The sequence below is a fragment of the Oncorhynchus mykiss genome, chromosome 5, assembly GCF_013265735.2.
Source record: "Oncorhynchus mykiss isolate Arlee chromosome 5, USDA_OmykA_1.1, whole genome shotgun sequence".
NCBI classification, from domain to species: Eukaryota; Metazoa; Chordata; class Actinopteri; order Salmoniformes; family Salmonidae; genus Oncorhynchus; species Oncorhynchus mykiss.
This window is the reverse complement of record NC_048569.1, coordinates 60,533,841-60,544,716: the sequence shown is the minus strand read 5'-3', so window position 1 is coordinate 60,544,716 and position 10,876 is coordinate 60,533,841. Positions and strand designations below refer to the sequence as shown.

The 10,876-nt window shown below is 40.2% G+C and overlaps 1 protein-coding gene across 1 annotated transcript; it reads right to left on the bottom strand.

Annotated features, from left to right (window-relative positions):
• Positions 1-1,229: 1,229 nt before the first annotated feature.
• On the bottom strand, positions 1,230-10,184 carry ctns (cystinosin, lysosomal cystine transporter). The gene is made up of 11 exons (XM_021603673.2): positions 10,101-10,184; positions 9,849-9,921; positions 9,671-9,749; positions 9,487-9,574; positions 9,117-9,220; positions 8,865-9,002; positions 8,659-8,758; positions 8,344-8,463; positions 7,930-8,100; positions 7,674-7,791; positions 1,230-4,452 (listed from the first exon to the last, which is right to left on the bottom strand). Exons 2-11 carry the CDS (start codon positions 9,907-9,909, stop codon positions 4,310-4,312), a joined length of 1,122 nt encoding a protein of 373 aa, XP_021459348.2. The 5' UTR covers positions 9,910-9,921; positions 10,101-10,184; the 3' UTR covers positions 1,230-4,309.
• Positions 10,185-10,876: the final 692 nt, after the last annotated feature.

Here is a 10,876-nt window from a genome sequence, read left to right as displayed (position 1 = left end):
ACATTTAGTTATCAACAGCGGATATGTCGGGACGAGACAGACAGGCAGGTAGTGTTTCTCATTCAGTCGAAATTCTGAATCAGCTAGCATAGTTTTTATGGATATATACAAAGAAATATCAATTTGAAAAAGGTCAAATGAAACGAACTGCAGCCACTTTGCAGTCTTTCCAGCTTCAGTTTGAAGTGATTGTGTTAGCTGTGTGGTTGGCTAGCTCCTCAATTTTTTTTATTTCACCTTTATTTAACCAGGTAGGCTAGTTGAGAACAAGTTCTCATTTACAACTGCGACCTGGCCAAGATAAAGCATAGCAGTGTGAACAGACAACACATGGAGTAAACAACAAACAAGTCAATAACACAGTAGAAAGAAAACAATAGTCTATATACATTGTATGCAAAAGGAATGAGGTGGTAGGCAAATAACTACAATTTTGCAGATTAACACTGGAGTGATAAATTATCAGATGGTCATGTGCAGGTAGAGATACTGGTGTGCAAAAGAGCAGAAAAGTAAATAAATATAAACAGTATGGGGATGAGGTAGGTAAATTGGGTGGGCTATTTACCGATGGACTATGTACAGCGATCGGTTAGCTGCTCAGATAGCAGATGTTTGAAGTTGGTGAGGGAGATAAAAGTCTCCAACTTCAGTGATTTTTGCAATTCGTTCCAGTCACAGACAGCAGAGAACTGGAAGGAAAGGCGGCCAAATGAGGTGTTGGCTTTAGGGATGATCAGTGAGATACACCTGCTGGAGCGCGTGCTACGGATGGGTGTTGCCATCGTGACCAGTGAACTGAGATAAGGTGGAGCTTTACCTAGCATGGACTTGTAGATGACCTGGAGCCAGTGGGTCTGGCAACGAATATGGAGCGAGGGCCAGCCGACTAGAGCATACAGGTCGCAGTGGTGGGTGGTATAAGGTGCTTTAGTAACAAAACGGATGGCACTGTGATAAACTGCATCCAGTTTGCTGAGTAGAGTATTGGAAGCTATTTTGTAGATGACATCGCCGAAGTCGAGGATCGGTAGGATAGTCAGTTTTACTATGGTAAATTTGGCGGTGTGAGTGAAGGAGGCTTTGTTGCGGAATAGAAAGCCGACTCTAGATTTGATTTTAGATTGGAGATGTTTGATATGAGTCTGGAAGGAGAGTTTACAGTCTAGCCAGACACCTAGGTACTTGTAGATGTCCACATATTCTAGGTCGGAACCATCTATGGTGGTGATGCTAGTCGGCGTGCGGGTGCTGGCAGCAAACGGTTGAAAAGCATGCATTTGGTTTTACTAGCGTTTAAGAGCAGTTGGAGGCCACGGAAGGAGTGTTGTATGGCATTGAAGCTCTGAACCTCTGAACAACTGTCCTGATGGGAGAGCACATTTTCTATGCTATGCAAAATCACACCTCATTAGCTCATTGTTATGGATGTCCAAATACATGTCATCACTAGAAAACAGCTTTAACAAAAGCAAATGCAGCTACTGTTGTTATTCTGGCAGCACTGTTTGACGTGACTGTGAGTTAGCCAACTATGGCTAGCTAGAGCAGGCAAGGGATACGAATTTTGCGAGCCAGTATGGTTATGGCACATTTAGAACGAACGACTGGGTCATGTTCAATTATTTTTTTCCCAGAATCTATGGACGACTGGGTCTCATAGAAGAAATGACCAGCCGGCTTGGGTAGCAACCCTAGATTTGTGTCTGGACTATATCTTGCGGAAGGATGAAATAATATGAATACATTTATCAAAATAACATTAATGAAAATATGTCAATCATTACTCGAATATGTTGGTAACCTGTTGTATAAAAGTGATAATGCCCTCGAACCCGGAGTTCGGAGGATATAATGGCACGGTTTGCAGGCCCAAGACGAAACACCTGTGCCAATACATCTTCAAAACACCGGCTTCTCTGGCATTATCACTCAAGTAAATTCAGAGCGTTTCACTCTCGGAGCGTTCAGGCCGCACACTGGACCCTCTGGCCGAGGAGTAGGGTCAATCTGAGCGTTCTGACCTCACAACGGCAGTTAAGTGCCAAAGCTAACTGGCTAAAGTTGGCTAGCTACTTCCACACACAAATGAGACAACACCTCACTCACCATTTTACTTGCCCTAGCAGAGCTAGTTAGGCTGTTGTCACGTTATCTAGAGCATTAGTGACTAACTGTGCTGCTAGCAACAATTTATTTGCGTTTTTTTCCCCCAACCTTTACTGACACCTTTCAATTTCAACGGGTGTTGCACATTCGTAAATTATATCAGTTATTCTGCACTCTGGCACACTCAAACAAGAGTGCTCTGAAATCAGTGTAGATAGCAAAAATGAATTTACGAACGCACCCCATTGCCTTGCTCAGGACAGACCAGACAAGTTTAAACTGGCACGCAATGGATTATTCTCATTGTAATTAATCACCATGTTTTCTGCACTAAACTATGTAGAATATTGGACTGTTGGAAATGCATGATCTAATATATCTGTATAGAAACGTTACATCTAGTTCACAGAAATAAAACGGAAATAAATAGAATTTCAAATAATTGAACCGATGCCGGTTAAAATCGCACAGCACTAACATCTATGTAATATAGTTTATAGAAGTGACGATTGTTTATGTAGCAGTGCCAGTAGCCTGTTTCGGTCTGCAAGAGGGACTCCAACAAGAAGCTCCTCATTAAATGTATGCGTAATCTTCATTCACATGGTTTTGGCTACACTTCTCAACACACTGACACAAAAAGTAATTCTGCATTTCAAAAAGGGGAAAATAAACTCATGAGATTCAAACCCTTGCCACAATCTGCAACCTGGAGTTAGCACGTGTGTTTGACCAGTCCAGTCAAACACACGTGATCTAGTTGCTTTGATTATCAGAACGTGTCATTGGACTTTTGTTAAGGACACTTTCATCAAAACGTGTTCGATCAGGTCCAACTACGTCAACGATTTGAATTGATCGATACAGCATTTGAACCAGATATGATCACGGGCCAGCTATGCAAGTTAGCCTTTTGCTAAGGTTGCATTCCAAACCCATAAAATAAACACCCTCCACCACTTATGCACGTTAAATTATATATATTTTTTAAATGTAACCTTTATCTAAATTGGGGGAATCACGGCAGCCTCCTTTGTCGTCGGTCCAAATGATTAGCTAAGCAAGGGAAGTTGGCAACGTAAGCCCTTCTGCCCTCGCTTTTGATCGAGTTTACAATTATGTTCACTCCAGGGCTTGAAAAGCCCCATATTCAATTTGCGATGATTGTACATCCACTAAGAAACGTCAGCCAAAACTTAAAACCAACATTATATGGAGAAGTCAACATTCAAGTGTAAGTAGAAACAAATGTAAATAAGTTATACATTCTGCTACTAATGCACATGACGGCTCAAACACATCATAAAAGTCATGATGTTTTTGTTTGGTTGGCTTTTGGAAACGTTTGCTTGCGCATATAAACTTTCCCTGACATCACACTTATACATTGTAATTTCCAGATATAGTTGGAAGGCTAACTTTCAATGTCTGCGGAGGCGTTGTCTTCTAGCCAAGATATGAAATGCAATCATAATTGACTGTAGAGCATATAAAAGGCACACGCAACAGTTCCATGATGACTGAAAACACAACCGTGGGATGAACGAGTGACACATTTCCTGGCAAGAGCAGTCCATTTCAAATTAATTCGTCCTTCCCTTGCCCTGCAAGTGTCAACTCATCAGACGTAATAATACGTCATCAGAAGTGTCCACTTAATTTGAGGGCTGAGGGTGTGTCTTTTAAGTGTTTGGAATAGCAGCCTAAATCTGACAGGTTATCTGAAGGGAACATTAATGCCGCGTTCAAAACAACCGGAACCTGGAAAATCGGACACTTCCGAGCATTCAATACAACTGCCAACTGGGGGGGGGGGGGGGGGTGCGCTATCTACGACTGGGAAAATATATTTTGAGCAGTCTTCCAACTCGGAATTCCAAGTCGGGAACTCTAGCCTCTTTCTAGAGCTTTGACTTTTCGACCTGTAGATTGATCACTGATGTCATGATTCAACCTCATTCCCCCCAACCCCCAGAGTTCCCAGTTGTCTTGAAAGTACCAATAGTGTTTGATCACGTGCAACTACACCAAATATTTTAATTGGCTGACGCATTTTGAGACGAGGAAGTATGGCCCCCCTGTGTCTAAATAGCTTCCCATTCAATGACTGGGAACACTACATAGAAGAAAGCCCTTATATTAGTCCTTCAGTAAATCGTTTGGACTCACTGGCAGAGGTAAACAGTCAATTACAATTAGCCTATTCCTGGTCAACCACAAGCTCATAATGTGTTTTATGTCTGTACAGACAGTAATGCTGAATGATGAACACCACATCAAAGAATATGGAGAACAAGCCAAGTCCTGCCTTTGTGGGGTCCCCAAAGATGAGCTTCCATTCATCTAGGAAACAATAGAAAAACTCATGAAACCCTGACGTAGACCATCAATTAATTCAGCAAGTGATGTAATAAGTCACAATTCTGTTTAAGATTGATGGAATTAATCTGAAAAAAAACAACAAAATGCATCACTATTTCAATGTACTTTTATAACCTTTTTAATACATTGTTTAAATAACCCTTTTCTGTATGTTTTTGTAGTTATTATTTATGTTATGATTTGTCTGTTCTTCTCACAGACACAGGGAAAGAGCTGGGTGGGTGGGTTGGCAGGGCTCGTGGGTGGGTGGACATGAAAAGGAAATCCTGTATTATGAATATTGTGACACTGTCGTGTTAATGTGCAGGAATAATTGTAAAAAAAGTAATATTATATGACTTATTTTACAATTATTCCTGCAACATTAACACAACATATAAATATATAAATATATATATATAAACATATATAAACATGAAAAGATATCTATACCATACCAGTCTAAAGTTTGGACACCTACTCATTGAAGGATTTTCCTTTATTTTTACTATTTTCTACATTGTAGAATAATAGTGAAGACATCAAAACTATGAAATAATACATATGAAATCATGTAACCAAAAAAGGTGTTTGAGATTCTTCAAAGTAGCCACCCTTTCTTTGCCTTTGACAACTTTGCACACTTGGCATCATCTTAACCAGCCTTTTATTTTATTTATTTAATAAAAACGTAACCTTTATTTAACTAGGCAAGTCAGTTAAGAACAAATTCTTATTTACAATGACGGCCTAACCAAACACGAACGATGCTGCTCCAATTGTGCACCACCGTATGGGACTCCCAATCAGAGCCGGTTGTGATACAGCCTGGAATTGAATGAGGTAGTCACCTGGAATGCATTAACAGGTGTGCCTTGTTAAAGGTTAATTTGTGGAATTTCTTTCCTTCTTAATGCGCTTGAGCCAATCAGTTGTGTTGTGACAAGGTCGGGTGGTATACGGAATATAGCCCTATTTGGTAAAAGACCATATTATGGCAAGAACAGCTCAAATAAGCAAAGAGAAATGACAGTCCATCATTACTTAAGACACGAAGGTCAGTAAATATGGAAAATTTCAAGAACTTTGAAAGTTTCTTCAAGTGCAGTCGCAAAAACCATCAAGCGCTATGATGAAACTGGCTCTCATGAGGACCGCCACACAAAAGGAAGACCCAGAGTTCTCTACTACAGAAGTTCATAAGAGTTACCAGCCTCAGAAAATGCAACCCAAAAAAAGTAACAGACATCTCAAACTGTTCAGAGGAGACTGTGAAGCAGGCCTTCATGGTCAAATTGCTGAAAAGAAACCACTACTAAAGGACACCAATAAGAAGAAGAGACTTGCTTGGGCCAAGAAACACGAGCAATGTACATTAGATCTGTGGAAATCTGTCCTTTGGTCTGATGCGTCCAAATTTGAGATTTTTGGTTCCAACCACCTTGTCTGTGAGACACAGAGTAGGTGAAAGGCTAATCTCCGCATGTGTTGTTCCCATCATGAAGCATGGAGGTGGTGTGGGGGTGCTTTGCTGGTGACACAGTCTGATTTCTTTAGAATTCAAGGCACACTTAACCAGCACGACTATGACAGCATTCTGCAGCAATACACCATCCCATCTGGTTTGCGCTTAGTGGGACTATAATTTGTTTTTCAACAGGACAATGACCCAAAACACACCTCCGGACTGTGTCAGGGCTTTTTGGCCAAGAAGGAGAGTGATGGTGCTGCATCAGATGACCTGGCCTCAACCCAATTGAGATGGTTTGGGATGAGTTGGACCGCAGAGTGAAGGAAAAGCAGCCAACAAGTGCTCAGCATATGGGAACTCCTTCAAGACTGTTGGAAAAGCATTCCTCGTGAAGCTGGTTGAGAGAATACCAAGAGTGTGCTAAGCTGTCAAGGCAAAGGGTGGCTACTTTGAAAAATCTAAAATGTATTTAGAATTACTTATTAAAAATAAAAACAGAAATACCTATTTACATAGTTATTCAGACTTTGCCGAGACTCAATTGAGCTCAGGTGCATCCTATTTCCATTCATCATCCTTAATGTTTCTACTTGATTTGAATTTACCACAGGTGCATCCTATTTTCATTGATTGGACATGATTTGGAAAGGCACACACACCTCTCTATATAAAGGTCCCACAGTTGACAGTGCATGTCAGAGCAAAAACCAAGTCATTAGGTCGAAGGAATTGTCTGTAGAGCTCCGAGATGCCAAAAGGCATCTAATGGACTCTCAGACCAAGAGAAACAAGATTCTCTGGTCTGATGAAACCAAGACTGAACTCTTTGGCCTGAATGCCAAGCATCACGTCTGGAGGAAACCAGGCAGCGCTCACCACCTGCCCAATACCATCCCTACAGTGAAGCATGGTGGTGGCAGCATCATGCTGTGGGGATGTTTTTCAGCGGAAGGGGCTGGGAGACAAGTCCGGATCGAGGGAAAGATGAACGGAGCAGAGCTCCAGAGCGCTCAGGACATCAGACTGGGACGAAGGTTCACCTTCCAACAGGACAACAACCCTAAGCACACAGCCTAGACCACGCAGGAGTGGCTTCGGGACAAGTGTCTGAATGTCCTTGAGTGGCCCAGCCAGAGAACGGACTTGAACTTGATCAAACATCTCCGGAGAGACCTGAAAATAGCTGTGCAGCGATGCTCAACATCCAACCTGACAGAGCATGAGAGCATCTGCAGAGAAGGGGAATTTCTCCCAAAATACAGGTGTGCCAAGTTTGTAGCGTCATACCCAAGAAGACTCAAGTTTGTAATCAACGCCAAAGGTGCTTTAACAAAGTACTGAGTAAAGGGTCTGAATATTTATGTAAATGTGATATTTCAGTTTGAATAATTAATACATTTGCAAACATTTCGTAACCTGTTTTTGATTTTTCATTATGGGGTATTGTGTGTAGATTCATGTGGGGGAAAAAAACACATTTAATCTATTTTAGAGTAAGGCTGTAACATAACAAAATGTGGAAAGTGAAGGGGTCTTAGTACTTTCCAAATGTACTTTATACACACAATGAATGATTATAAATGACAAACAATTAAAATGTTAAATGCCTGCAACTGAAGACACGTTTTGAATTTTTGGGACTGTCCTGTAAATATTTTCGCTGACTAATTATTGCCTGTTCTACTGAGGCATGTGCACATTAGTGTACTACGGGAAGCGTGGGCAGCCTTACCATTGTTATATGACTGAAGGAACATCTGAATGAGACTGAAGCTGCCTCCTGTGAAGTCCAGCAACACATTGCCAATGCTCCAACCCTCTGTGCTTTGTCTTTGATAGTTCATGTAGACCTGAGGGGACAGAGTGTGTGATCATGAAAATCCATAACATCATACATTTCCAAGTGAGGCGCAACATCTACTGTAACAAATGCTAATTGCATAAGCGAAAACCATCTTATATGCAGTAAAATATTGTGAAATCCATACCTGTGGGATGTATTTGACGAGGGTGACACCTAGCTTGATGTAAGAGAAATAGTAGAGATATTCCAGCCAGGTGATCTTACTGGCCACAGCAACAAAGAGGGTGACCAGGGCAAACGTCCAACCAATCACCAGAAGGCCAATAGCAATCTTGGACACCATCTGCCCTCCTCTCTGCAACACAGGAACACATTAATCACTTTCACAATGCTTTTAACTGACAATGTTTCATTGAGGCCTTGACAAAAATGATTTCCTTCCAACAACAAAAAAAATCCTCAAAGGATCAGATGAATATGTCTTTGCCAACAATCAAAACATAAGCTAATCATTATTTAGCCAGCCAACATCTGTCTCCTGTTTATAACCAAGGGGGACATTTAGGAAGTCACTAAAGACTGGTCTATTGTTACTCACTTCATAGATGGCACACTGAGAGACATATACAAGAGTCAGCACAACTGCATGGAGACTGAAGAACACATCGTTGGCATCCACTGGGTTTACACCATTTGGATTTATCTTCAAAAACTCTTCCTGTAAATAAAAAAACACACTGCTATATAACCATGTGGAGTAAAAACTGAGTCAATAGGACCATAGACTATCCAGCGCAAATCCCCATTGGTATCAATACATGACTGACAACATTTGCAGAGCTGTGTGTGCAGATCTCAAGTCAGTATTCGTCCCAATTTGTTACACCGTTTGTGATGGCATGCAAGCGATTACCTTCATGTACGGAACCCAGAAGAGGCCTACATTGAAGACACTGTAGGCAATGAATCCTGTCAAGTTGAGTGCCAGAAAATCAAAGTTCAGCCCCACCACACTGTCAAACAGACAAATTTAGTCAGAAACCATATCCAAAAGTCCTTTAGATCTAAATCCTGTGATGCAGAGGATTTTGAAAAAAGTCCAAGTATCAGAGGCACTACCTTTTTCTTCTCCAGTTCTCATATACTTGAGGGTAGAATGATATAGACCATGCTAGGAAGTAAATCCAACCAATTACTTGGTTAATGATATCAACAGTGTTGCTTCTAATAACCAAGAAACGGATTCGGGTCTTATGGCTGGAAAACATAAATGAGAGACTATTAGTACATTATGTTGGTTTAAAAATCAGTCTGAAAGTGAGAAATGTTCATGGAGTTGAAATTCACTGACAGAAACTCTGTACAGCTCACCTTGCAATGCCAGTGTTGTTGCTGTATAAATAGGCTGTCACCTGACCCACATGTTCTGCATGAACCTCAAAAGTGCTTGATGTGGCGTTTGCAGGCAACTCTACCTGGAGATCAGAAATACAGAACATATAATGTCGGAAACACTGCACTTAAATAATCAAATATATAAAAAGTCACTGTAAACAATTGTTACATTTAGACATAATATGCATTTATGCCTACAAAGTAAGTGCTAGTATTTATTTTACACACAGTGGCCACTGTAGTTCATTTAAATATGATAGATGCAGATATCAAAGTGCATTAATAATCAATTACATGGTTATTGGTTCTTGCTCTTCAGTCAGTTTGAATTAAACAAAATGCATACCTGTTGAGGCAGTTTAAGTATTGAGGTAACATTTGCAGAGGAGTCGGTGAAGTTAAAAATAATGAGTGTTGAGACATTCTGAGGAGAGCTGCAAAAATAAAGAAATACCAAACACTGCATCACAACAAATGTATATAATACTGATAAAAACTGGTAGTAGAGAACCAGCTATAAGCATAGTTACCTAGGCGTTATGGTGATATTGGCTGAACTTTTCTCCTCCAGATTTACAGTGGCTGGAGCAGATAGGGATACACTCCCATCTGTTGAAGGAATATGACATTTCAGTATTCAAATAGGGGATGTTTAAATGGAAAGATATTAAATCAGAGGTTATGTTAGCTGGACAAGGGCAAACTCACCACATGTAATGACCGTACAGAGTGTTATGAACAAGAATAACCGAAAGTTCTTATCTGCCATCTCGAGGGATAGCTAGATTTGTATGAGGGACAAACAATCTGCATTAGGCAACATATGCCTCCATACAAATCCATAAGTACAACAGAAATGTACCATATATAGCACGGAAAAAAAGCTTCGTCTTAACAACAATAGTTAGCTATTTCAACACAGTATCTAACAAATCCTGAAATCAACAAATTATACACTACCGCAGCTGAGCAGTCCTTTGTTTTCCTCTGTTTCCGTGAGCTTGCACTAGGTCATATGACTTGGCACTGCTATGACGCGTTGTCTAGGGTGCGTTCAAGATTTTCAATGTTGTGGGATGTTTAACACGCGAAGTTAAAGCAATCCTAAAGAGGGTGTTCTACTAAGCTGACATATGGAATTGTTTTAAGATTGCCATACCAAGGATCATTTAGCTATTCGATTTGGAATTTTAGGAACTCCAAATAATTTGATGAAACATTGAATTTTGCCTTACTGGTTTGAGTCCATAGAAACACATTGATTCATACATGGAAAAACAGACAGCCAAACAATAAATCAAAGAGAAGTTTGTTTTAAAGTGTCTGTTCTATATCTGAGAGATATTAAAAAGATCAAGAAATTATTAAAATTAGATTTTCATCCATTTGTAACCCCTTTTTTTGGTGGTGCAATAAACTACTTCCATATATATTTCCTTAGATTTTTGTTACTTGTAGCCATTGTGTGAATTGTTTGCCCTTTGTTTATTTAATAAATTCCTCATTACCTATGTAACCAGTAGGTCTAGTAAATGTACCGTCAATCCCCGTCATTTATTTACATTAATTTCTGTTAATGCATGAATTAGGCATTTACCATTGTCATTCTTGAAGTGGAGATATTGTTTGCAGAGTTGGGTTTGTCATGCTCCTTCTTCACCACACTGTCTGTGTGGGGAGACTTACAATGACTCTGCACATTCACACATGCTCACATACTACTGACAAACACACAC

Bases quoted from the DNA above. Each gene is read 5' to 3' on its own strand.
- ctns (XM_021603673.2), bottom strand. From the start codon at position 9,909: ATGGCAGATAAGAACTTTCGGTTATTCTTGTTCATAACACTCTGTACG. The intron at 8,464-8,658 runs GTAATCGCTTGC...TTTTATTTACAG, and splicing joins TCTGGGTTCCGTACATGAAG to GAAGAGTTTTTGAAGATAAA. The intron at 7,792-7,929 runs GTATGGATTTCA...CTGTCCCCTCAG, and splicing joins TCGTCAAATACATCCCACAG to GTCTACATGAACTATCAAAG.